The 27795-nt window shown below is 37.8% G+C and overlaps 3 protein-coding genes across 8 annotated transcripts; all 3 read left to right on the forward strand.

Moving 5' to 3' along the window:
- The first annotated feature begins 3292 nt into the window (after positions 1 to 3292).
- Positions 3293 to 5884, forward strand: LOC143878448 (uncharacterized). Of its 2 annotated transcripts, none has more exons than XM_077380737.1 (3): positions 3293 to 3570; positions 4599 to 4739; positions 5579 to 5884. In XM_077380737.1, exons 1-3 carry the CDS (start codon positions 3379 to 3381, stop codon positions 5723 to 5725), a joined length of 480 nt encoding a protein of 159 aa, XP_077236852.1. In that variant the 5' UTR covers positions 3293 to 3378; the 3' UTR covers positions 5726 to 5884. The 2 variants fall into 2 exon arrangements, with proteins under 2 accessions (XP_077236852.1, XP_077236853.1); XM_077380738.1 differs by having other exon boundaries at positions 3296 to 3570; positions 5582 to 5884.
- A 4015-nt stretch (positions 5885 to 9899) lies between these two features.
- PHT4;3 (phosphate transporter 4;3) lies at positions 9900 to 17277 on the forward strand. Of its 3 annotated transcripts, XR_013251453.1 has the most exons (10): positions 9900 to 10405; positions 11551 to 11777; positions 12148 to 12520; positions 12648 to 12692; positions 12773 to 12919; positions 15375 to 15512; positions 15639 to 15672; positions 15949 to 16128; positions 16284 to 16410; positions 17137 to 17277. XR_013251453.1 is itself a non-coding variant. In XM_077382683.1 (9 exons), exons 1-9 carry the CDS (start codon positions 9977 to 9979, stop codon positions 16304 to 16306), a joined length of 1596 nt encoding a protein of 531 aa, XP_077238798.1. In that variant the 5' UTR covers positions 9900 to 9976; the 3' UTR covers positions 16307 to 16621. The 3 variants fall into 3 exon arrangements, 2 of the variants coding, with proteins under 2 accessions (XP_077238798.1, XP_077238799.1); XM_077382683.1 differs by lacking the exon at positions 17137 to 17277 and having other exon boundaries at positions 16284 to 16621; XM_077382684.1 differs by lacking the exon at positions 17137 to 17277 and having other exon boundaries at positions 10225 to 10405; positions 11588 to 11777; positions 16284 to 16621.
- Positions 17278 to 20339: 3062 nt separating this feature from the next.
- Positions 20340 to 27756, forward strand: SR45A (RNA-binding (RRM/RBD/RNP motifs) family protein). 3 transcript variants are annotated; one of them, XR_013251454.1, is made up of 9 exons: positions 20340 to 20474; positions 23858 to 23880; positions 23997 to 24083; positions 24497 to 24608; positions 25974 to 26123; positions 26256 to 26348; positions 26465 to 26581; positions 26749 to 26812; positions 26900 to 26974. XR_013251454.1 is itself a non-coding variant. In XM_077382685.1 (7 exons), exons 1-7 carry the CDS (start codon positions 20472 to 20474, stop codon positions 27448 to 27450), a joined length of 990 nt encoding a protein of 329 aa, XP_077238800.1. In that variant the 5' UTR covers positions 20349 to 20471; the 3' UTR covers positions 27451 to 27756. The 3 variants fall into 3 exon arrangements, 1 of the variants encoding a protein (XP_077238800.1); XR_013251455.1 differs by having other exon boundaries at positions 26480 to 26581; XM_077382685.1 differs by lacking the exons at positions 26256 to 26348; positions 26465 to 26581 and having other exon boundaries at positions 20349 to 20474; positions 26900 to 27756.
- The last annotated feature ends 39 nt before the right edge of the window (positions 27757 to 27795 follow it).

The following is a 27795-nucleotide window of genomic DNA, read 5'->3' on the forward strand; positions in this document are numbered from 1 at the left end:
CTATTTGTGTTATTCATTTTAATTTCCTTTGTATGGTTAGTATAATTAACCAACTTTTGTTCAATTTATTCACCCTTGATATTTGATCCAACAGAAGCTTCTTAAAAAGTGTTGCAAACATCTAAAGGGTGGGTCCGGTGGGATGACGAGTTATGCCATTCATCATATGATTTCTTCCATTAACACCCCACATTGCATCTACTAATCGAGAAGAATTTTGGGGTGTGGGTGCAAACTGCAAACATATAAAGGGTTGGGATCATTTTACCTACCTCTGCTTTTACCTTCTAGGTATACATACCTAGAGGGTATACCGTATACCTAGAGGACAACATTCATTATTTTTCCCTCAGGAGCTGAAAAATATCCGAAATTCCTAATTGGAGAGATCAACAGACCTTAAAATAAGGTTCTATAGTAAAAAAGAGAAACAGAAAGTTGAAAATGCCCCTAAGCCCTTTTTACCTTGTTTCATCTCCCATTATCAAGGACTAACCTAGAGTTATAAAGTCTAACCCGGGGTTATCAAGGACTACCCTGGGGTTATCATGTCTAACTAGGGGTTATCAGGGTCTAACTAGGGCTTATTTTAAGATCTGTCTTATCAGAAATTTAAGATATTTTAAAGCTCCCTTGAATTTGATGAAAAAAGCAACCTTCTTTTAATTTAATTTAATGAAAAGGACAACATTCATTTAATTCTCTTTCCATAGTTTCATGAGAACCAGGGTCATTTAACATTTCCGGAGCCTTTTAAATGTAAGGCATGTCTGGTAGGCGTGACAAAAATACGGGGAAGCCATATATCATTTCCCAAATAAGCTCCAAAGAAATAATGTGAAGTTGCCATTTTGGGCATGTTAACATTTTCCTGATTTTTAGTAGGTTCCCATGCTCATCTTCATCTTCATCATTTCCCTCAAATCTCTCTCCTTATCCCACTGCCCTAAGCCCCCGAGATACAGATTTATCATGAAAAAAATATTTTTGGGAGACATGGCCTTTCTCGACTCTTGCCCTCTCAAGTCTCCCCCTTTCTCCTCGGCCCTTTCTTGCCCAACTAATCTATCTCTTTCTTCCCTGGAATCCCACTGGCTGAGGAGAGCTTTGATGACCACTTCTGCACATCCTATTTCTGGAGATTTTGGATCTGCAAATTATATGCCTAGAACAGACCAAATCTAATTACTGATCATCTGGCAAATATAGTACTTTGATGACTAAGGCAGATACTAAAGCTGGTGATGGACTTTTTCTAAAATCTCTGGTCATCCAAACTACTCCCTTGAATTATCAGAAGACATCCATGGGAGTAGATGTTTTCTAATAACTGGGACGAGCAATATTCAAATTATGTTTCTACCACTTGACTCGTGTTAGTGGGTCTCCTCACTAAAGCTATTGGATTAGAAGTAGAAATTATAGTAAAATTTATTATTTATTTCTAGTATTAGATGTAAGGATTTTATGATATTTTATAGTCATTAATCCAATTCTCTTTTTCATTTACTCTTGAATCATGTATTTGATAGAGTTACTGAAAACCAGGGTGTCAAGAACTTCATATCCAAACAAGAGGTTGAAGTTGGATAGAAAAGGGGGGCAAATATATCATTTCTTCAGAACAAAAGGAAATAGGCAAAGATCCAATAATCAAACAGCTAGTAAAGGTAAGTGGAATTTATTAGGGGATAGTTTCACCTCTCTTATGCACAGGGCTGACATTAAAGAACATGATTTTTAGTGAGGCTAATCTCAACCAACCACCAAATAAAGTGAAAGGCTGATTTCAGGCTAAGCAGTAGGGGTGTAAATGGATATTCGGAAATTCGATTACCGTCCGCATCCGAATCCGTTTAAAGCGAATATTATCCGAATCCGTTTCAAGCAGATATTATCCGAATCCGTTTATGAGATATCCGGCTCTTAGCGGATGCGAATTTGGTAAATGGTATATCCGATCCGTTTAACATCCGAATCCGAGAAGTAAATCCTTTTATTTATTATTAATAATATCATTAATATTTATTTTTAGTAATTACACACTATCTTTTGTTTCTATAAGAAAAGTGAATATTCTTTTTAGAGAAAATAAAATAAAAACAAAAATAGCCCAAACCCATTCCATCAAAATAACCCAAACCCATTCCATCATATACAAAAAAAAAAGGAAAACCCCAAAGACCACTACCAACACTATCATCCATCCCCATCGCCTCCCTCTCTCACTATCTGCCTTTGTTTTAAAAGGAAGAAGAGGATCTCATATAGTTTAGGGTTTGCGAGTTAATTTTGTGAAGAGAATGTAGAGATCTAGTTTTAGGGTTTTGAAAATTCATTCGAGTAAGTAGGAGAAAAAAGATAAAGTGCTGCAATAAAATGTTCGAATTTGCCGGATAAACGGATACTGATAATATCCGAATTCGAACAATATCCGACGGATACGAATTCGGTAATAGATATTAAATATCCGTCGAATCCGAATCCGAATCCGAATTCGGATAGTGTATACTGTAATCGAATTCGGATATAGCCATATCCGCTCCGAATTCGATCCGTTTACACCCCTACTAAGCAGTTACCAGGGACGGAGGGAAACAGCCTTAATTTGTATCGAGGGATGTAACGTATTCGCCCTCTCTTCTTCCTTGGGCCATCCCCCTCTAGTATATTTACGGCCGTGGTTTTAAATTTCAGTTTCGGTCCAAATTTTCGGCCTTGGCTGAAACTGAAATTTAGGTTGAAGGGCAATAGGAAAAAGAAATTAATATTTTATTATATCCGAAATTTTGTAAACCCTAAATTGAGACCGAATATTTTTAAAATTTCCGAAAACCCAAAAACTTTGGATTTCATGAAATTCCAGTTTCGGTTCATGGTTTTAAATTTCTACCGAAATCCAAAATTTCCCAAAATTCCATTTTTCGCTAAATTTCGGTCGAAATTTTGTTTTTGGGACTTTTTTTTTTTTTTTAAATTGTTAAAAAATTTCGGAATTTTGGACCAAAATTAATTAAAAACGCTTTTTAATTTCTTACCAAAATTCGACCTAAATTTCGTAATTTCAGTCGAAATTTCAGTTTTCCCAGGGACCGAAACCGGTATTTTAAACCATGTTTCGGCTGAAATTTAGAAGCATTTTCACGAAATTTAGGATTTCGTGAAATTTCGGTTTCGGATTTCGGTACTGCTATAGTGCCATGGGTTGGCCCAAGGAACGAAAGGGGGCGAATATATCATTTCCCATGTCATATCCATGACCACTAAAAGCAGTCATAAATGAATGCGTCTCAAAATGAAGAAGTAGGGGTCATAAATGAATGCGTCTCAAAATGAAGAAGTAGGGGTGATGAAGAGAGTTGAAAATCAAAATTGAAAATGGAGAAGGCAAGGGAAGCTTTGTCGGTGACGGAGGGAGAATCGGCGATGGTGTCTCGAATCCCCATCCTCCCTCACCGAGTCGGATTCGCCCCTAGCTTTTACGAAGGCTTCGTCGTCCGTGGCATCCGAGTCGACCGAGTCGAACCCGGTCTCGTTGTCTGCACCTTCAAAGTCCCTCCTCGACTCACCGTAAGAAATTCACCTCTACCAAACATTTCATCACTACCCTTTTGTTTTTATTTATCTCATTTTCTCGTATAATGTTTGACAGATCACAAGAAGAAGATGTTATTCCTTTTTCTTTTTCGTTTTTGTGTTGGGATTGGATTGCTTTTTCTTTTTCATATTTTTGGGAATCTTAGGTTTGGATTATCTTCACTTATATAAATCTGGGTTCTGTGTTATGAGATGTTTTGCCTTGGTTTATCTCAATCTGGGCTTTGGATTGCTTTCTTACAGTAAAGACCTTTGAGTTCTAAGCAAGGCAAATTACATGTTGTAGGGAATGAGAAACCAATCTCCATCTTCACTAAAACTGATTGAATTCGATCCAATTCCTCTCATTTATAGCTAGAAATGCTTTGGCATATGCAAAATACTAGTTCCACAGCTCCATTATCCCCTTTACTGATATTCTTGTTTATCAAAAGGAAAATGAAATTGGTGCCGCTGAGGAGATGACCTGCGCTCACGGACAAATGATCAGAAAACCACCCGGAGTTTGGACTCCGCGGGAAGGCTCTCCGTTGCTCAAGTCAGAACCAGTAATATGAGCTCTCTGATGGGAACTCTAGAACTAACTCAATGCAAAAGTGGTTATGTTGCGCTTCCAGTTCATTTGAGATTATGACAACCGATGGTGAGCCCAATAATCAGTTTGGGGCTGCTCACCATCGGTTGTCATAGTCTCAAACAAACAGGGCCTAAGTCATAACCAGCAACAGTAATATGAGCTCCCTGATGGGAACTCCAGAACTAACTGGATGCAAAAGTGATTACGTTCCATACCTTGGAGATTGTGCCTCCTTTTATGGGAAAGATTAGAGTCCTTACTTGCTATTGGTTGGTTGCCCGCCACATGTCCGCTCTCGATTGGTGCCACATGTCCAATCCCGATAGGTCGCGAATTTTACCCCCAACAGAAATCTTCACTAACTGAGCCAATATTGTCTAACATTAGATTGTCTCTTGTTATTTGACTTCATTGGTTTTCGCAGGATATGACCGGGAACTTGTCCTCCGGTGCCATTGCCAACCTAGTTGATGAAGTTGGAGGAGCTGTAGTACAGGCTAATGGCCCTTGTATGAAGGTCTCAGTTGACATGTCTATTGCGTACCTCTCAACTGCTAAGGTCGATGTAAGAACATCTATCTTTGAAATAAATAAACATCTAATTCTTTGAATCCTCTCATTGCATGATTGTTTACATGGTAGATTCCTAATGTGAGTGCAAATACATACAAACATACATTCTTTTGCAAGCCCACTTATATGGATACAAAATCATTTGACCACACACGCGCACACACATGCTTGCAGTTTTAAGGTCAGTTACAGTGAAGCAAACTGAAAACCACCTGCCTCCAACTCTAGAACATGGGTACGTTGCATTACAACTCAGAGATCTTTCCCAAAGTTTATGGATACTGGATCAGACCGTACAATTATAAGAAGTCAGATTGCAGAGAATCTATAATTATATAGCATCTTGTAAGATTTTTCTAATTTTCATTCGAATACAAATTTAAAATGGTTTAAATTTTGAAAAACAATAACTGTTGAAAGAGACCACATTCTATCATTCCACATCAAATGTTAGTTAATTCATTATGTTCCATGGAATGTGTATAGGTAATGAACAATACAAAACATCCATAATGATCAGACCTTGGAGAGAAAACTTAAAATGTTGCTTGCATTTCTTTTTCTGATTTCTTTTTTGTATAGTTATGAATCCTCTACATAGGGTGCTGTTTCCACTTTGTATTGTGGTTCCTAGACAATTTGGATCCCGAAACAGCTTATTTTGTACTTTTTGTTAGGACATCCCCCCTCCCCCCATTTTCTTGATAATTTCTAGTTAGTGAGGTGTTTCCTGTGTTGAAGTGGATCGGTGTATATGTAGATATTGACGGAGTACAATTTGTTTCTTGTGCTTGGTTTATTAGCTTTAATATTTTTATCGGCGAATGGTAGCAGGATGAACTGGAGATTATCTCAAGGGCTTTAGGGCATAAAGGAGGCTATTCTGGAACAAGTGTTCTACTCAGAAACAAAAGAACAGGGGAGCTTATTGCTGAAGGCCGGCATTCATTGTTTGGCAAACTTTTAAGTAAAATCTGATCCCATTTGCATTATGCGAAGTATGGATATCAAACTATGAAATAAGAAGTATTCCTTTCATTGCATAATATTGGAGCATGTAGATGAAATAGCTTAGATGTAGATGAATGTATTGAATTACAAACCATTATGCATCAAAGTTTTGAATTTTAGCTAGTACTGACTGCTATTTGTGTTATCCATTTTAATTTCTTTTGTATGGTGAGTATAATTAACCAACTTTTTTTCTTCTATATATATTAGCTAATCGATAGAGAATGACATTCTTTATAGGTAGAAATTTCTTAATAGGACCAAAGGTGCAAATGTAAACCTTTTGTAGCTACTTACGCCTTGAACATTGGAATTTTTGCTTGTATAGTGAGTCCAGCCATTGAGGCAGTATCAAAGAGAAAACCAATCGGCAACTTATCTGCATTTTGAAAATTAGAACCTGCAAAAAAATATAGAAATATGTTACAAGGGATTTGCTAGGCAATTTCACGGAAAGCCATTTCTCGGTTGGCTTTTGCATGAGAGAGCAGCCACACAGACTCATTTTTTAGCATATTGGGGAAAGCCATTTCGCGGCCCACTTTTGCATGAGAGCAGCCACACAGACTCATTTTTTAGCATATTTTGTCTTCTTCATTTAATTCATCTGATGTGGCTGCTCTCTCCTGCAAAAGCCAGCCGCAAAATCGTGTTCCTCGAAATTGCCTCGCGAATCCCATGTTATAGTTATACAAACATAGGAAAATGGATTTTCTCCAGCTCTGGTTTCACAATGGTGCTTTTGTTGCATGAAAATCAACAAGATCAAATTAGAAGGAAGAAACAGTTTTTGATAGTGTAAAACCCAGTAGCATGTTCAAAGTAAGAAGTTCAGGAGAGTAATCCCTTTAAAATTAAACTAATGTAGTCTTCTTGCATATTTTCTTTCAGTGAAACCATGATCCAGATTACCCAAGTAATACAGATGAAATCTAAACAATCAGTACAGATTAATTCATAAAACATCAGATTAGCAGAGCTGAAACAACATTTTGGGGAGAATGCCAAGAGTATAACAATTTTCAAACTATTCAGAGTTTTTTGTTTCATGTATTAAGCTATCATTGAGTTTTACTTTGCAATATGGAACTGTAAGGATAGAACTCACTTAACCACCCTTACCTTTTCATAAAATATAAAAATTCTAAAGTTATATTCAGGTCCCTTGGAATATTAAGTAATCTTCTATCTTTGAGCAAACCCTTAATCCACAAGGAGCATCAGAACATAAAACTTCTCTAAAAACAAAATTCCATCGACTATAATCAAATCCCTTACAGTACAATTACAAGCCTTAAATGGGCCTTAAAACCCAACCAAACTCTCCTTATAAGTCATGCTTATTATAAATAGTAACTTTTCTAAAATAGTTAAAAAATTTAAACTTAACAAATCTTGATACCAACTCTTCATTAAGAAAATTCTAATCTATTGGGACTCTCGATACCCTAAAATGGCTAAAAACAAACAAGGTCTGTGCTTATTATTGATAGTAAATTGTGACTTCAAACAGAAAATTTGGTTGCCAGGTTTTTTTTGTTCCTGGGAGTTTTGTGGGAGAGTAAGTTAAATTTTGGTCCCATCCCGTTTGGTTGCCTTTTAGCACTAGGTTTTTTTTAATCCCACTCTTGTAATGATTACTTGTGGGGTGAATTTTTTAATCCCACTTTTGTAATGATTGCCTTTTCATCCCATCCCAAGATAACCCTAGGAACAAAAATAAACTCAGGAACCAAAAATAAGCTTGAGAAGAATTTTTTTCTACCCAACAGTTCAAGCAACCAAACAAAGGTTTTTTTTTTTCCCACCATATCTCCCAGGGTATTTTTTTCTCCCACATAACCAAACATGGGATTTTTATTTTACCAGGATACTTCCAGGATTTTTTTTTCCCACCTATCTCCCAGGGTATATTTTTCTCCCACATAACTCCCGGGAACAAAAAAAACCTGGCAACCATATAGAGCAAAGGGACTTTTTTAGTGCTTTCAAATAGCCAATGAACTCTAGTTTATTAGTCACCTCGTAGTTCTCATCGTCGTCCTCTTTCCAAGTTTCCAACTACATGCTTTAATGGTAGTTCTGTTTAGACCTGGCAAAAGCAACCCGTGCCCGCGGGTCAACCCGACCCACCCGCAAATTTGCGGGCACGGGTCTGACTTTTAGTGACCCGTCAAATTTAACCCGCGGGTTGACCCAACCCGCAAAAACACGGGCCAGGTCGGGTCAACCCGCGGGCACCCGCATTTTTAGAGTAATTTTTAAGAATTTATTGGAGAATGCTATCAGCACTTGGGAAATCATCCTATGGAAATGATTTTTGGAGTATAACCTATTTTGGCTATGGCCCATCTAATGGACGGTTTGGATCATCCGATGGTGTGGGCCATACCATACTTTTAATAAAGTTAGAGTGCCCTCAGTAGTGTTGATAACATTTTGTTTTTTTTGTTTTTTAATAGGTGGTAATACTCTGTGCAAAGATGCCCACATGGGCGAAGGTTTCTAGCAAAAGCAAAAAGTAAAAAAAACTAATCATTACAAATTACAAAAAAAAGAAAAGTAAAATAACTAAGTTATAAAGTTTTAAATGAAAAATGACGGATAAATGGTTATGAAGTTATAAAATTACGATATAGAGTTATTGCAATTAAGGGAAAAACTTCTGCGGTGCGGTCAAATCACGTCAAATCAGGAGAATTACAATCCCATATTATATCATATTATATTTGCGGGTGACCCGCAGGTTGACCCGGCCCACCCACGGGCCGCGCGGGTCACCAAATTTCTGACCCGTGTGACCCGCACCCGCACCATCCTCGGGTTGACCCGGCCCAACCCACCTTTTTGCCAGGTCTAGTTCTGTTAACCATAGCTAAAGTTACACCCTTTCAAAATCGAACTTGCAACCTCAAGGTTGAGAAGCAAAGCCTCAACCGTTGAGCTACAGGCCAACCCCTTGTTTATCCCGTCCCATCTGTGCCATGAATTTTTTCTGTTTTGCTTTAGATTGTTCAATTTATTCACCTTTGATATTTGATCCAACAGAAGCTTCTTAAAAAGTGCGTTGCCGTTGGATCAACTATAAGGGTGGGTCCGGTGGGATGATGAGTTATGCCATTCATCATATGATTTCTCCCATTAACACCCCCACATTGCATCTACTAATCGAGAAGAATTTTGGGGTGTGGGTGCAAACTGCAAACATATAAAGGGTTGGGATCATTTTACCTACCTCTGCTTTTACCTTCTAGGTATACCTACCTAGATGGTATACCGTATACCTAGAGGACAACATTCATTATTTTTCCCTCAGAAGCTGAAAAATATCCGAAATTCCTAATGGGAGATATCAACAGACCTTAAAATAAGGTTCTATACTAAAAAAGAGAAACAAAAAGTTGAAAATGCCCTGAGCCCTTTTTACCTTGTTTCATCTCCCATTATCAAGGACTAACCTAGAGTTATAAAGTCTAACCCGGGGTTATCAAGGACTACCCTGGGGTTATCAGGGTCTAACTAGGGCTTATTTTAAGGTCTGTCTTATCAGAAATTTAAGATATTTTTAAGCTCCCTTGAATTTGATGAAAAAAGCAACCTTCTTTTAATTTAATTTCATGAAAAGGACAACATTCATTTAATTAGACGCCACAATTGACTACAATCTCTTTCCATAGTTTTCCCGAGTCTATTAAATATGAGGCATGTCTGGTAGGCGTGACAAAAATAAGCTCCAAAGAAATAATACCAAGTAACTCAATCAGGTGCCCTTTTGGGCATGTTAAGTGGCTAAAAATTTAGGAAACAAAATACAGAAAACGAGTGTGGGAGTGATAGAAGTGGCTAAAAATATGGAAAAAAAAAAACAGAAAATTCAAAATAGGATTAACTTTTTCCTGATTTTTAACAGCTTCCCATGCTCATCTTCATCTTGATCGCATTTTTGGCAGACATGGCCTTTCTCGACTCGTGCCCTCTCATTCTCTCAAGTCTCCCCCTTTCTCCTCCAAGAGTATTCCATGGAATAATTTTTCATATGAACCAAACGTGCCCACCGGGAAAAACAATTCGTGGGTAAAAAAAATTCAAAGGTCATTGGAAAATCCAGTTAACCATATCTAGTTATCTACCTAACAAACGCATCTCTAATAAAATTAAAAGCTTCCCTCTGCAGTTCATCTCAGTTCTCACGCCGTTGCCTTTATTGGCTCACCCAACATGAATCTCCGGCTCTCTTTCAAGCCAGCACTTCCTGTTTCGGCCTCCCCAAACCCTAGCAGAGAGAAAAATCAGTCACCGATAATCTTTCAATCACCGAACAGGAAAAGCTTCAGAGCTCTGATTTCATATAGTTCTCAGTTGAATTCACCCCTCAGAAATGCCTCCAACCTCTTTCGTCTCCTTTCATCTCCGCCTAGGGTTTCTCAAAACGAAGCTGGATCGTTTTCGAGTGATAATTTATCGGACAAGAACGATTCCAATACGCCGAATTTCTTTGAATTCATCACTTCGGAGAGAGTGAAAGTAGTGGCGATGATTGGCCTTGCTCTCGCGCTTTGTAATGCGGATCGGGTGGTTATGTCGGTGGCGATTGTTCCATTGTCTGAGGCTCATGGATGGAGCAGATCATTTTCAGGAATTGTTCAGGTAATTTCGTTTTTCTCTTTAAGTTTGGTGGAAATTTCTGTTATTTTCATGGACTGATTTTCTAATGGAACGGAATGGAATTGCTTACTAAATTATCCTTATTCCATGTGTTATCAGTTTCTATATTTTTTGAGTTTCTAAAATATTGTGGCACTGCTGTAATTGCTTGATTTAGGGAGTAATTGTGTGATTGAATTAAGGGGCTAATTAGGGTAGAATTAATATAATCTCCTTATTTTGTATTCTATAGAGCAGTGCTATATCATCTTGTTTGAATTGCAATTGTCTTGGTGTGCTGTTGCAAGGGTGGTTTCTAATGGGGGTTAGGTTTAGGGTTCTGTAATTTTCAAAATGTTGTAAGGGGGCCGTTTTGAAATTAGTACATTTCAGCTGAAGTTTTAAGATGTGAGAAAGTTGAATCATTGATTTGAGGCAGCTTTTCTGACTCTGCTTTTAGTATTAGTCCACATGGACTGATTGTCTAATGGAATGAAATTGGGTTATGTGATTTGATTTGCAATTACATTTGTGTGTTTACATTCGCTGTGCAAGGATGGTTTCTAATGGGGGTTAGGGTTAGGGTTCTGCAATTTTCAAAAAGCTGTAAGGCGGTGGTTATGAAACTAGTACATTTCAGCTGAAGTTTTAAGATATGATAGAGATGAATAATTGATTTGATACAGTATTTCTGACTCTGCTTGTAGTATTTCTCCATTATTACCGTACTTTTAATCTAGCATGTTTGCATCATTTTGTTGTTCACTGTAGGATGTCGTGGACATGCTCGTATATTTTGCATGGTCTTTCAAATGCCTATAGTTTGTCCAACTTTTGAAATATATCAGTTGCAATTTTACTTGTGTATTTTTCTTTCATGGGCTTCGTCTAGTCGTAGTAACTGTCCTTTAAAGCTTTCTCAGTGTGCTTACAACTCTTTCTTTAGTTGTTTTGGTTCGTCCCAGTTTGGGGACATCTTGTCCCCCTCTTGTAATCGCTTGTTGATGGAATAAATTTTGTTACCTGTTCAAAAAAAAAAAAAAAGGTTAAAAAACTCTTTCTTTAGTTGTGGTGCTTTAGCTGGAAGTTTGTTTCTCTGATGTTGCTGTCTACCAAGTCTCTGATTCTTTAACAGCAACTAATCGCAGTCATCTTTCCTCTGGGGATATCTAATATCTCCGATAGTTGGAGGGGCGCTGGTGGATTATTATGGTGGGAAGTTAGTTTTGGCATGTGGTGTGGCGTTGTGGTCAACAGCCACTTTTCTCACGCCTTGGGCTGCTGAAACATCTCTGCTGGCTTTACTTGTTATGAGAGTTCTGCTTGGTATTGCAGAAGGTGTGGCACTTCCTAGCATGAACAACATGATTCCAAGGTATTGGAGAATTTCAAACCTCCTTTCAAAGATGTTACTGTTTATTCAATGTCTTAAGTTGTTTATGTGATTAATTTAATTTGTTCCAAAAATTGTCACTCTTTGATGGTTTAATACCAATCTGTAAACTCAAACCCAGGGAAGGGGCTTTGGGGACTCAATTTGACTGAGTTGAACAGGCTTTTTCATTGACTCAGCCAAGTTTTGGAGTTCTGCTTAACTTGGTTTGGCCAAAACCAAGTCAACTTGGCTGAGTAAAGGATTGACCAAGCAAGTTTCTAAGCATTTGTTTCTGTGGCTCCTATGATCCTCTATAAAGAAGTTTCTGGGCTAAGATATTGAAGTTGTTTGAACTGACTTTTTCTTATAGATGGTTTCCTCGAACAGAACGATCCAGGGCTGTTGGACTTGCAATGGCCGGATTTAACCTTGGCAATGCATTTGGACTTATACTTGCTCCTATCATCATGTCACAGACTGGTGTCTTTGGACCATTTGTAATATTTGGATTATCTGGATTTCTTTGGGTTTTAGTATGGCTTTCGGCAACATCAAGTACACCTGAAAGCCATCCTCAAATCTCGAAATACGAGTTAAACTACATTCTAAACGAGAATCAGAAACCGTTGATGCCGCCCATGGAGAAGAAGCTGGAGAGAACTAGAATGCTACCCCCTTTCAGGCTCTTACTTTCAAAGTCACCTACGTGGGCTCTAATTTCTGCAAATGCCATGCACAGCTGGGTAATTTTTATTACTGTATATGTACACGTGAATATATGGATGTCTATAGAAGTACTTAATTTCTTGAATTGTTCATCTTGTTCTGCGTGAGTATCAATTTGCAACCCATCTTTTGTTTCAACTGCAGGGATACTTTGTCATTCTTTCATGGATGCCTATTTATTTCAAAATGGTAAAGTTTAAATGTATTTGCCTACTTATGTTGTTTGCAACATCTTCTTTACTTAAAGTTCGTTAACCACTGTGGAACAGATGTATCATGTTGACCTCAGACAAGCGGCATGGTTCAGTGCGATTCCATGGGCTATGATGGCAGTTATAGGATATGTTGCAGGTGCTGGGTCAGACATGTTGATTCGAAGTGGTTTAAGTGTCACTTTTACTCGCAAAATTATGCAGGTAGGTTTCGAGGAAAAATGAAAGTTACTACATATTTTTACCAGTAAAGGCAGGCTATTTCAGATTGCTTTCTTTCAAATGGTTTTCATCAACTACAATGTAGACAACAATCAGATCTACACCATCTTAAAATCTACATGGGGGTCATAAAAGTGCCTCCTTCATGTGGTTAGACCATGAAAGTCTCCTGTGCCTGCTAACACAAATGCGATGAAACAGTTTCTTTATGGAACTTACTTTCCGTAGATTGGAGGTGTTCTCCTTATGCATTCACTGTCTAAAGTTGTAGGCTATCAACCACATTTTCTGGTCCATCATAGAGTTCATTTTCCTACATTGTGTTCTTGGTCCATTATGATCTTCATTTCTTCATTTACCCCTGATCACATTACAAGGTGTTACTCATGTTGTATCATTGCTTCTTGAATGCTCGGATTTTTTATTTGCCTGTCTTATAAATAGAAGTTATGGATGCTTCAATAATGAAAATAATAAATGATATCTAGAGGCGATGAGGAATGCTTGAAAAGTAAACACATATGACCATAAGGACAAGAAAAATACAATAAAAAAGGGAACATTGGCTAGATCCCTAGGTTACTAGTGAATGCCCAACAATAGAAGAAAAAGCAATTCATGAGGGCTTACAATACATTTTTTTTTGAATGGTAGGGCTTACAATGCATAATACGACCGTTTAAAAACTCTCAGTCAACCATTGATTCACGCAAGTTGACTCATGTTTGGGACTACCAATTCAATAAAAAAAACCCTTTTATTCACTTGGGTTACAGATGGCAGTTCAAAGGACAAAGTCATACATCTTCATCTCTTTTGCAAAACATAACCTTATGCTTGGCTTCATGCTTGATTTTGAAATAATAGGTTGATTCTTACTGTTTTAGAGATAGTGAACTGCTAGGCAAGGTTTTAATTTTCAGTTTCGATTGGCACGAAAACGAAAACATTTCAATTTCAGTTGGAAATTTCGGTGAAAATCATGTAAAATCAAGAAAACGTATGAAAATGTATGCAAATGATGAAGTTTTAAGATGACCCTTTCGGAAAATGTTAGAATAAGCACAAATACATACTTAGAAACTATCACATAAGCAATAAAGCATTCAAAATAACTTAATCACATTGAACACCTAGTGACATGCGTTGTCGCACATGTCTGGAACAATAAAGTCAATAAAGAAGTACAATGTGATGAAGTATAAGAGAGTACAACGACTAGTCATCCCTCCAAGGACCCCAACTCTATGTCAGTACCACATACAGTTATAAAGTGGTATTAGTCATGTGTTGATATCACATCCCATCCCATGCATAAGATGCGGTTACTTTGATGTGCAGAGACCAATGAGGCTGCCTACCAAATGTCATTGTCTACATTTCATAAATGAAATGAAATGCAAAGTAAAATGGCTTAAAAAAATATTTTCCCTTTCTGTGCTTAGTCAGAGATTGATCATTTGTCTGATGTTTAGGTTTTAAAATTTTAAATTCCCATGACTCTTCACATTGAAATAAAAAGTGAGCCCACATTCAATTCGACTAGGATGGGTCCACAAAGCATGTTGACAAAGATAAAAAAAATTGTAAATGTTTTTCTACCTTTGCAATTGGTATTGGCACCACTATATGCATCATTCATGTCCGAATGGCAATTTATCTATAAATGCAACAAATCAAAGGTTGAAACATGCCTTGATAAAAACTGAAAATGTTCCAAAATGAAAAACAAGGCCTTAATAAAAACAAATCAAAGAATCATCTTTTGAGGAAAAAAAATTCCAAAATATTTAGGGTGTTCCAAAATAGAGTTCTCCCAAAAATTTCCAAGCTTTTTACAGGAAAATATGGAAAGATTTTATCTTTTCCAAACTATTCCAGAATATTCATGCAGCCCAAACAAGGCTTTTATAAAAAGAAAAAAATAGAAAAAATCCAGTAAATAGTTTCCAAAGAAAAGGTGATCATCGAGGGAGATTCTCTTAACATGGTTAGATGGTTTAGAAAGGACATCAGACGTCTATGGAGATTTGTGGACACTATCGAGGAGAACCTGGACATTCTAGATGGTCATAAATGCAGCGCTCACTCATGCTTGGCGGTCAGGAGTGAGCAGGGAGCCGATCCAGATGTTCGATCATGCCATATGAGTTGGAGTCTCTTCACATGTAATTTTTGCTATGATTACCTATTGTATTATATGAGTTGGAGTCTCTTCACTTGTAATCTTTGTTATGATTACCTATTGTATTTTTCTCTTTTTTTTCCTCTTTCCTTTTGGCAGCTTAGCATTTGTACTTAACCTCAGTTATTGTGTTTATTCTCACTCATTAATAAAATTTGATCATTAAAAAATATTTTTTCTATTTTTCAGTTAGTGAGGTGCTAATCAACTTGCTATGATAATTAACCCTCAAATATATTTTTTTCTTTGTAGTCAATTGGTTTTATTGGTCCAGGGATTGCTCTTCTGGGTTTGAATGCAGCAAAACATCCTTCTGTTGCATCTGCTTGGCTTACAGCTGCTGTTAGCCTGATCTCTTTCAGCCACTCTGGTTTCCTTGTAAACATTCAGGTTTGTGGGTTTTAAAATATTCACAAGCTAGTAATGCTATTTTTTATTATTTTCACTGTAAGCTAGTAACGCTGTTGTAGCTTTTTTCCATTATCTAATTTAATTTGTGGCTTTCTGTGTGATCAGGAGATTGCTCCACAGTATGCTGGTGTTATACATGGTATAGTGGTGCATTATGTCATTATTGCTATGGGGAGTGATAAATGGATGTCCATATATCTTAAATCGACCCCCTATAGGGCATTGCTTACAGAGAGTGAGAGAGAGATGGGGGTTGATTTAAGATATAAGGGGATCAATTTATCACTGCCCTATTGCTATTTATTTTTTGAAGTTTTTTATATTAAAATCCTTAACAAACAGGAATCAACCAGTACTTGTTGCTTTAAAGTAACTTGACCCATCATTTTGACTATTGTGACTTAAATCATGACAGGTATTGCAAATACTGGTGGAACGTTTGCTGCTATTATGGGTACAGTTGGAGCAGGTTTTTTTGCCGAGCGGATGGGTTCTTTCCGCGGCTTTCTAACACTCACATCGGTCCTGTATTTCATCAGTGCTCTCTTTTGGGACATCTTTGCTACTGGCGAGCGGGTTAATTTCGACAAACCTGGTCAGTAATTATTGCTCCAATGATTTGTTATATATACGTTGTTTTTTTTCTTTTCTTTCTTCCTTTTTTTTTTTGCCAATTGTTATGTCTACCTATTTTCATGATATTGATAGATAACAACTGTGTTCTGACATGATACGTTACTCCAAACGCAGATAGTTTTACCAAGATAGCTTGAACCATTATCAGAAGAACCTCTCTCCCCCCATAGTCAGTTGCAAAACCAGGTTGAATCCATGTTGGCTGGACACATGCATTTTTTGGCTCAGACGCAATTATGAGGTATTTATTAGGGATTTTATAAGATGATGTATGTGTGTACATGAGGAGTACGCAGCCATTTCTTTAAATGATTGATGTATAGGAAATTAAAGAGATTAGGAGAATAAATAGTAACATGAGCATTTCTGCAACATCCCATTTCTTTAAATGATTAATGAATAGGAAATTAAAGAAACTAGGAAAATAAATATTAACATAAGCATTTCTGCAACATCTTGTGGTATCAACATTCGAAGTTGGACACCCATTTCAGAAATTCTGTTTGAAGCGATAGACCCCCGCTGGAAAAGCTAGCTTGCTTAATTGCTGATTGTATGCTATTATCTTTGCATTATATACGGCAAAGCCACCCATTCCAAAAAAAATATGCACCAATGCCCCTTCCTATTTTTTAGGGTGGCTTGCCCAAGTCACTGCGCTCTAGCACGAAGAATCTTCATTTGATCTGGCGTCACGGCATACTGTATCCTTGACCCGGCGAATGGTTATTTGATGATCATAACTATAGTACTCATGCTATGCATAAGTGCCTTAATCCATTCTAGAAACGCATCTTCGAAATCTCCATAGCCATAGAAATATGGAACCCGTGTTGCAAAAAAATATCGATCCTCATATCCATTAAAATATGGAACAACTAGTAGAGCCATTGGGATTAGTGTCGAAAAATGAAATCAACCGTCTGATCTGTCTGTTATGTCGTATGAAACACAACGCTTTTCACAGATCTCAGATCGGACTCCGGATGGCTCAAATCAACGTGAGATCAAAATGGACAGACGAAGAAAGTTGCTCGAAGTAGTGTCTGTGATCGCTGATGGCTGCTGAGAGTGGTCTCAATATGCTCCTCAAGTTGTCACAAACAAGTTTAGTGTTGATGGCGAGCTCAAATTTCGAGCGGAAATTGCCTGGAGAGAGAGAGAGAGAGAGAGAGAGAGAGAGAGAGAGAGAGAGAACATGATGGGAGATGAGAGAAAGTGTAGAGAGAAAATGAAGAGAGAAAAAGAAAAGAAAATTAAATTTCTATTTTTTTTTTTTTTTTGGCATGCTTAGGGGTAAAAGAGAAAAGGGGGGATGGGGAGTAATTGGTTTTTCCATTGGAAAGGGATGCTCAAGGTAAAATAAGGGGGTGCGATTGGAAATCCTTTTTTTCACTTGTGTCACGTAATTGAGAAGTTAAACCTCTCAATCACATCTCAACTCCTTTCTTTTATTTTATTTTCTTTTCTTTTCTTTTTTTGTCTTTTTCTTTCTTTCTTACTCGCCTCCTTTATTTATCTGTTACCTTTTTTTAACTTGACCTGCTAACACAGGTAACAGGCCAATAGAAGTAAGTTGCTCCTTTATTTTTCTTTTACTTACTGTAGAAATGATGCAGACTGTAGGCCCAATAAAAGGCATCCTTGCCCATTAGGATTTTAGAGATTTATTTTTCATGTTATTTAGTTTTTAGGATTTTATTTTCATGTTTTTAGTGTTAGGGCTTTTATTTTCGAATTTGAGTTCCATTGCCTATAGATAGACCTTATGTAGTAGAAAATTTCAGTTTTGATGATTAACTGATTGGAATATAAATTTCTGGCAGGGTTGATGGAAATGATATGGTTATGGCTTATTTAGAGTGATATCATTAAAAATTGAAGGTCCCTCTAAATAAAACTCGAACTCTTGGTGGTTCAAATACTCTTTTTTTTTGGCATGTTCTATCAATGGAGTAAAAGGAAAATTATGGAAAAAATTGCTTTTCCGAACCTTTCCAGAAAATTGTAGCCATAGGAGATGGCTACAATTTAATAAAAAAAAACCCTTCAGGTAGGTATTTTTGTCAGGTAGGATGGCATCTTTGCCCCTCTCATCATGTGAACCTTTTACTGGATTGCATCTTCTTTGGTTACGGTGCGGTGAGGGAAAATGAGTCATTTTCTCTATAAAAAACCATTGTAGCCTGTGCTGCCTTTGCACTTAGAAAACAATCTAGCAACGTGCTTATTTTACACTCTCCTTTAGCCCCCATATTTCATTTCTTCACTGATGGGATCAAACTATTAAAGAACATAGACCGTAGCTCTTCAGAGGTGGATGGGCCGACTGTGTTTTCAACACCCATAACAAAAGTGGTTTAATCTCTTCCCAAGTCATTCAAAGGTTTGTAATTTGTATAACCAAATCACCATCTCTAATTAGCTATCCTACAGTCAAAAGAGCATTCTGATGATGTTCAAATTCTATGTAATTTAAGATCTCCCATTTTGGGATAGATTGTAGTTGGCCACACAATAGAGATTTATGAGTTGGGGATTGAATGCAATTTTGAGTTCAATAATCAATTTTGGACTCAAAATTGGTTTTCAAAATTCAAAGCAAACAGGGCCTAAAAGCCCCAACTTGATAAGATAACCATATCTAGTAATCTGCTGAAGGAATTATTTTTGTAGTCCTTTCTAATGCTTGAGGAATTTATTCGACATGGGACTAGAATCATGTTGGTATCCTCACGATGTTCTACAAAATCAACTTGCTTGATTACACAGACATTTCTCTCGTGTGAGTTTCAAAAATTGATTGTTAGCTTTGATCTGAGACGGCCTAGTCCCTTGGTAAGCAATATTTTAAGAAAATGACTACAATTTTTTTTTTACAATCAATGGTACTGATAGTTCTTGGGTCTCACGCAGACGGCCTCGATGTAAAATCAAGACCGTTGAGCTTGCAGAGCATGAGATGACTCACATGATTTTGGTCACACGGGGTTGGGCCTCTAGCTCAATGCTTGAGGCTTTGCATCTCAACCTTGAGGTCTCAGGTTCGATCCCGGCCTACTTACCAAAAAAATGATTTTTTTTTGGGTCACATCGCAATGAGGTCATCCCATTTGTAAAGATAAAGGATTACGAAAATCATTGGTTTGGATTTTCTTGGTCGAACCTTAAACGAGGTTTGATGAATCAATGGCCTAAGACATATAATCAAGGTATTCAAAGTGACATTTGGCTGAGCAAAGATTGCAGTCAGGGCGAACATATCTAATCTAACTGCTTAAGGCACAAAGTGAGGCCTAACAAGTAAAAAGTATATAGTTTAAGAAGTAAGGTAACAAGACATTTCAAAAAAATAAAAAATAAAAAAAAGAAGTAAGATAACAACTTTGCTAAGCTCCATCACATAAGGCTTTTCATGGCTGGTCAGACCAGCCACGAAGACCAGCCACGAAAAGCCTTATGCGATGGAGGCTAGCAATTCCCTTCATAATTTATATACGTAAGATTTTATATGTTTTGTGCATGTGCGCAAGTCCAGTACTTTTCAAACAGTACAGTCGGACCCACTTCACAGAATGATCCAAACCGTTCATTTGTTGGGCCACAGTATAAATAGACTAGATTACTGAATTCATCTCCATAGCATGCTCCTAAAAACTAGGAAACAAAAAACTCTGCCTAAAATATGATCGACTTTTTCCTTGTTTAAAATAAAAAAGGGGAAAAAACTCCAGTGGTTTCTGACACATTTAACTTAACTCCTAATGTTTAAAAATTTACAAGTAGACCTCCGGTGGTAATGTGGTTTCAATTTGTGCAAGGCAGACCCCCTCAGTCGACGGTTTGTCCACAGATTGAAGGGTTAGATGATCCGATGGAGCTGAATTTTTAGGCACACCCTATCTATGTCAGCGCCCATCAAATGAAACCACAGGGGGTCTGAGCGTATTTTTCATTTTTTTTAAAAGGCCTCTTTATCAGGTGCATCCTTTACGCTCACACTTTGTTCTTCCTATTGCTTTATTCTTTAGATCGTGGTCGTCCATCTGAAAATCCGAACTTGAGCTCGTGCGGTTTAGATTAACTCCATGCGGAGTGAGACCGTAGAATTAGGGTTTTTTCATAACGGTATCGAGTCCGTATCTAGACGGATTCAACTAGATTTCAATAGCGCTTCGCGTCCGCATCTCTAGAAACTTCTCTTCCACCCCTTCTATATATGCAATGCACCCAACCGTTTCCCAATCACTTGAATTTTTTTTGTAAAGAGAGTAAGAGAGTCGCGCTTCCTCGTTCATCGATATGGTAAGTCCTTACTGTTAATCTTTCGTTTCCAATTCTATTCTGCTTTCTAGGGTTTGTTCTTGAGCCGCATCATCAGAGCAGACGATTATTAGGAAATTTTGTAATGTTTCATGTTCTTATTCATCACATAGATCTGATTCAAATACTAATGTTCATAATTTTGTTGCGATTATATAGTTTCCTCAAATTCCTTCATGATTTCCTTCTGTTAGTCTCTATTTTGTTTTCTAGGGTTTATTTTTGAGCCGCATTGGCTCAGCAGATGATGATTAATTATGTTTTATGTTCTTATTAATCAGATAAAACTGATTCAAATATTAATGTTCATAATTTTGTTGTGATCATATAATTTCTCAATTCACTTCGCCAATTCAAACTGTATATGGTTTTTTTTCTTTTTTTTTGCTAAATAGTTTTCCATTTTATGTTTTTTTCCCCCATCAAACCTTTGATACTGTGATTTCATGTCGATTTCATCAGGAGGGGGCTTCAATTTCACATTTACTTTTTATCAAGTTATTCTATGCGTATATGGACTGTCTCTGATTTGATGATCTTTTTCCTTTTCTCTTTTGTCTGAAACAATGAATTATTATCTTCTCTTCTGTACCTGATGGATCAGTATTTTTCTTATAGCGAGTTATCTATGATGGTTTTATTTTATGAGGTTTTGTAATATGTTTTTTTTTCCTTTAGTTAAGCATGGTATTTTGCTAGGCATTAAGAAAATTAGGTTCTTTAATTCTATTTTAGTGTAAATAGATATTTTCTGTTGTGCGACTGATGTTGAGTTCTGGTATGCTTTCTACATTCTGCCATGTAATATTTGTTGTTTTTCATTTGGATGAAATCTTAAATCTTTTCAAAGTGTATCTGTTATTAACTCTGTTGTTTATATCTGCTTGGATGTTCCACTGTTATCTCCTATCTTGGTACCATTTAAAGGCTTTGTTCTGCAGATGATTATCTAGTGTTGTATTTTCTTCAATTATTTGGTTATTTGATTTGTGTTTCCTATGACTAACTGCAGCATTTGTCGGCGGGGAATTGATTAACAAAAATATTTTTACCACTACTAGTTTCATGGAGAGAAACTAGAGCAACTGTTGTTTTTTATTTATGATTTATATAACATCGATACTCACGCCATGTCGTGGGAGCTGGGAAGCCTTAAAGTTCACTAGGTGTATTATTTTCAAGAAATCCAAAGTGTATATTTGTTCTTTTTTATGATGTCTTACTCGGCAGAGTTGATTACTAGTTATTTCTTGTACTGAGGTCATTGGTGTATAGGCTGGTCCTTGGAAGTTGCTACCACTTCTACTGGTCTGGATTTGGACTGCCATCCCCACATAATGTTAATAAGTATAAAGCCCTTCCAAATTGAGGATTAATAGAATATTGATTTTATTCATAAAAAAGCCACTTGAGGGGGTGATTTCTCCCAACATGCTCTATAGAAAAGCTCAACCCACCCTTTCAGATTCGGTTTCCACCTTTTTTCTCCTTGCAACTCAGTAAATTAAATCAGCACTGCTAAACAAATCTAAAAAATATACATACTTCAATGTAAATTAAATGCGTACACTATGACACCTAACCCAAAGCAGACTAATTGGAAACTCAGATAGAAATTGCAAAGAGTTGTTGTGCCCTTGTGCTTGTCAACTTAATTCGCAAGGCAGAAATCCACTAAGTTCAGTATGATTACGCATTACACCCGGAAGAGTTATTCTGCCTGTTGTCTTTATTCAGAAGGCAGAAATCCACCAATTTTAGAGTCATTACGTACAGCCTTCTCGACATCAACCTTGTCGGTGTGTCACTGCAGACACAACCCAGTGCATCTAATTGTCCCCCACCACTAGTTGACCACCCAGAGTAGGAAGACAAGATACAGAAATTAGGTGTGGATCCTCCCCTGAATTGTAAAATATCGGACAACTGACTCATAATTCCAACCTCCCATTGCAAGCATCTTCACTGTTGCTTCAATGAGCACCATGCCCAAACTGTCATCTAAGAATGTGGAAAGCCTTTGAACAGTCAAGTTTGCAATGCAGTAGAACACCATCATTCAACAGTGAAGATGCTATTTGTTGTTGATATCACTATCTACCATTGTGTCTGCCATCTCGGTCTTTGCACTCATGCACAAAACAAGGTTTTAAATTTTGGTTTCAGTTTCGGTCGTCGCAGTCTCGCACAAATGGAAAGATTTTGTAAAATCGCTGAAACATATTGAAACAAGTGCGAATGATGAAATTTTAAGATCCAATGCGTGTGGTTTACGGATGATTGCGCGCATCCATAGGGATCAGTCTCACCCTAAAATGGGGTGGGGATACCCTATGTCATCAAAAAAATAACGAAATTTTAAGATGAAACTTGGGAAATGCTAGAATAAGCACAAATACATACTTAAAAATCATCACATAAGCAATAAAACCATCCATAATGGCTTAATCACATTGAACATCTAGTGATGTGCCGTCGCGCATGTCTAAAAGACTAGAACGGTAAAGTTAATAAAGAAGTACAATGTAAAGAAGTATAAGAAAATATAATGACCAGTCTCCCCTATAATGACCCCAACTCTATGTCAATACCACGTAGAGTTACAAGGTATTATTGGTCTCTATGTCGATCTGACATCCCATGCATAAGATATGGTTGCAATTCAATGATGTTACCTACCAACTATCATTCCCTGCATTAATGAAATGAAATAGAATGCAAATAATAATATCTTGTCATTTTTTTTGTTCCGACTATTTCGGTCGAATTTCAGAAATTTGGTCAAATTTTGAGAATTCTGTTCAAATGTAGGAAATTTCGGTCGAGTTTAAGGAATTTTGGTCAAAATTTCAGGGAAATGATGACATAAAAAAAATCATGTAGATTTCGTTTTGGTGTGGATGGAAATAGAAGCATTTGTCTTTTTTGTGCCATTGCAATGCACATTTATCTTTTTGTACCATTGCACAAACTCGTGCTCCAAATGATGGAAGCCAATTGGAACTTCTGATGCTCAGATATTGGTTGAAGGCAGTGCATAGCAGTTCATCCACTAATTTATGCCCCCAAGATTCTTTGCTGATCTGTTCCAATAACCAAACCCCCCCACACCATCCCACCACCATCACCACCAAAAAAAAAAAAAAAAACCTCGTATTTGTTGTTTTCTCTTTTGTTTTCAATATACGTTGGTTTTGAGCTTTGAATTATCCATGCTAGAAAAATTCTTTTTCACCATTAAAAAAAATCCGTTCAAGAAATTGACAATTGATGCAGCTGGGAGTGTACATTCTCATTGTTATTGTTTTTGGCCTTTTGTAATTTTCACAATTTCACTGATATTATTTATTGTTCTATTGTTTCAGACATCGTATTCAAGGAGATCATGGTTAGTATCCTTACAGTTTCAGATGTCTGTTTGTAGTGTTAGTTTCTTCATGGGAGTGTACAGCTTGTAGTTAATTATGTTACTTATGATAATGGTTCTGTCATATGCCACACCAGGTATTCATCTCGCTCTCGGTCACCTTATTTGGACAGTCGGTCTGTCTCAAGGTCCTTGTCGAGGTCAAGGTCAAGCAGCCGCTCAAGGTAATGACCCTCTCCTATGTTAGCTTCATAGCAAAGCATTGATGGGTATTTATTGTCTTTAGGGGCTGTTTGGATATGTGGATTTTAGAATCCAGGTTTTAGTTTGAAAACAGTTTAAAAGAGGATCCATGATCAAGCTGATGTATGCTGTCGTGACAGCATTTCTTAGATTTTAAGTAAGAAATCAAGGTTTTAGAAATCTCTCCCCCATCCCGAGAACATGGAAACATGGGACGATCTCCCGCTCTCTTGCTGTCAGAAAGAAGGGCGAGAAATCAGAAAACGACAGCTGGTCTCCTTTTTCGCTCGTCTCCCATTCATGATTTTGATGAAATACAAGATCCTAAAATCCGCGTATCCAAACGGCCCCTTAGTTGGAAAAATAATGTCACATTTATTCCATTGGTTGTCAGGAGCGGCAATTCAAGTGATGTGGAAAATCCCGGGAACAACTTATATGTCACAGGCTTGTCACCCAGGGTCACAAAGAAGGAGCTCGAGAAGCATTTTTCAAGTGAAGGAACTGTATGTCTCTGATACGACCTATGTTTCTGTTTTAAGTGCTTTTCTTTCGTTTAATTGCATGGGTAACTTCTGAATGCAATCTTGAATTAACTGAACCAAATATCTTGCTCTGCGATTTTATTTTATTAATTTTAATGTTGTAGTAAGTTCTCTTAATGGCTATGATGTTGAAAACAAGAATGCTCTCAATGGCATAGGCTGATAATGTAGGAGTTCAAGAAGCAAAGATTATGCTGTTTGTGTGTTATGGTTGACGCTTAATTCTGTCTTGTCTGTTAAGTTCGTAATCATTTTACGAAGCAAATCAAGTTTGGACGTGCTATCCTTGCAGTAAGTTCTAAGACTGGCATTTTCAGCCGCATTCTTGTTTGTCAGATTATGTAATGCATCTATTTTCCATGGTTCTCAACCTTCACCTTTAGCATCTTTAGTTTAATTTTATGGTTTAAATTTAATCTATGATGCGATTACCTTCTATCACACCCCATCCAGTTCTGGGTCTCCTACCCTCCTCCCCGGTTTTGTTTTCCAGCAGGCAGCAGCACTACTGTGCTCGACCCACCCCGCATGGTATCAAATCCGCGCCTCTCGTAGTATGGTGTGCCAGCAAGGATGCTGGCCCCAAGGGGGATGCCAGCAATGACACTTGCCGCAAGGGGGGTGGATTGTGAGATCCTGCATCGGAAAGGGGGATAATTTCTGGGCTATATGTGGATTCTCCCTCTCCCTGTATAGGCGTGTTTTCAGCATCTCCGAGGGCTGGGTCCCTGCAGAGTGGGTCGGGCACGATAGTGCTCCTGGAGAGAACAAAACCAGGGCAGGTGGAAGACCTAGAACTGGACAATATTTACACAGTGGGGTTTGGGTGTTTCACCTTTAGAAGGGCCAAGCGCTAATGTTCTGCAGGTGGCTTGCACTTGCTTTCTTTGCTACAACTTTCATCTCATTATAAGTTCCATTTTTCTGTTTAATATGCTCTTAATTTCCACCTCTCATCTTCATTAGTGGCTTGTATTTATATATTCAACTTCTCTCAAAGACTATATCGTTCAAAGATTGTCACAGTATCTTCTGGGGAATTCACTCTAAAATCATCCTTTTATCACAATGCTTTCACTTGGTCAGATGGAATGCTTGCATGGATTTCCCAATACATTTTTCTTAAATTATGCTTGTTGCTTTTTTTTATAAGTTGCAATTGTAATTCTGTGTTTGTAAAACAGAGTAGACTTACCTACTGGTTTATTTAGTGAGAGACATCAACTGCTGTAGACAATATGTCAAAGAATAATCTTGTGTGATATACATATTTTATTTATCGTGGGGGAGGACTTAGTATAGTGACAAACTGGTTACCTTGTACAGGTAGTTGACATTCACCTTGTAGTAGACCCTTGGACAAGAGAGACTCGTGGCTTTGGCTTTGTGACAATGGCCACGCTTGAAGATGCAAATCGCTGCCTTAAGTATTTGGACCGATCTGTACTGGAAGGTCGAGTGATCACTGTTGCGAAGGTAACAATGCATTTTCACTTGCTGTTTTGATCTCTAACCAGTATTTTGAATCAATTGTTACAACTTTAACATACATGATAGAGAATTATTGATAGTCATAGCTATGGTGTTATTCGCCTCTGTGTTTGACAGCTCTTACATCAAACTCAAAAGCCTTACCACAACCTAAAGGTCCTAAACAACCAAATCAAACTTCAAGCAAACATCAGACTATATAACCCAAGGGTTGTATGCCCTACATTACTCTCTTGAGCAATTAACATATTCTGTTTTTATTTCTATTCTTTATTTTACTTCTCATTTTGTCCTGTAGTCTTAGCTATATTATTCTTCGCCTGAAGTGTTTTTGGCAGCAGGGAAGCTGTGTGTAGAAGCTCTTCATCAAAACTCAAAAGCCTTACCACAACCTAAACAACCAAATCAAACTTGAAGCAAATATCGGACTATTTAACCAGAGGGTTGTATGCCCTGCATTTCTCTCTTTGAGCAATCAACATATTCTGCTTCAATCTTCTATTGCTTACTTTCTCATTTTGCCTTGTAGTGTTTCACATTTCCCTTGTTTTTATTATTAAATTTGGCTGTGATTTCTTTTATTTTATAATCTGACTTTATTCTACAACAGGCAAAGAGGCGACGGGGGAGAACACCAACCCCGGGAAGGTATCTTGGCATGAGAACTATCCGTGGTAAGATACTTATATTTTTTTTGCTGTTATATTGAAACTCTGATCTCTATGATCTTCTTGTAATTTCATTGTACCATCTTGATGTAGTGCGTCACCGGTCTCCAAGTTACTCCCCTTATCACAGGAGCCATCACAGTTCGCCCCGCTACTCCTCAGAGAGGGACCGGTCTTACTCCCCCTGCTACTACAGCCGGGACAGGGACCGATCTTACACCCCCTTCTACAGCCGGGGCAGGGACAGGGACCGATCTTACTCCCCCTACTACAGCCAGGGCAGGGACCGAAACCGAAACCGATCTCTCTCTCCTCACTACAGCCGATACAGGTCCCGTTCTCGTTCCTGGTCTCGCTCTCGTTATAGCCGTTCACCAATCAGCAGGCGAGACCGATCCTATTCTCCATATGGACGTTCTCCTTCCCCTCATTACCGCAGGCGCTACCGCTCGATCTCCCTCAGCATTTCTCCAAAGGGGGCAAGGAGAAGGTCAAGGAGCTACTCCCGTAGTGTTTCTCCCAGTGTCTCTCCCGGGCGAAGGAGGTCAAGGAGACTTTCTTCAATGCAGAGAAGCTATTTGCGGAGCCCAAGCATGAGTTATCGATCCAGGTCCCCGTCTAGGTCACCTACGCCTTCATCTTAATGGGCTCTGTTAGAGGGTAATTTCGGTTAATCACGGGCAGGTGTAAATTTACTAAATTCTGGCCAGCATACTTTACTGTGAAAACTTAAATTTGCGGGCGAATGGGACTTTCATCTGTTGTCTTCTCTTTCGTCCCAATGATTGGCAAAGCTTGAACTTTTGTTTTTCTAATCTTCCATTCCGATGGAGCTTTTAACCCGTTTTGTGTGCTGTATTTGTTGATGATGATGATGATGTAGGGGCTAGATGTATGGCGTAGAAATTTAACTGTTTGTTTTAATCTACCATTGCTTGCTTAATTAGTTACGAAGTAATGGTAGATGATGTTGGGGTTTTCTTAGCTGA

This window comes from Tasmannia lanceolata, unplaced genomic scaffold (genome assembly GCF_043159265.1).
Source record: "Tasmannia lanceolata isolate RefF3 unplaced genomic scaffold, GAP_Taslan_0.1 ptg000006l, whole genome shotgun sequence".
NCBI lineage: Eukaryota > Viridiplantae > Streptophyta > Magnoliopsida > Canellales > Winteraceae > Tasmannia > Tasmannia lanceolata.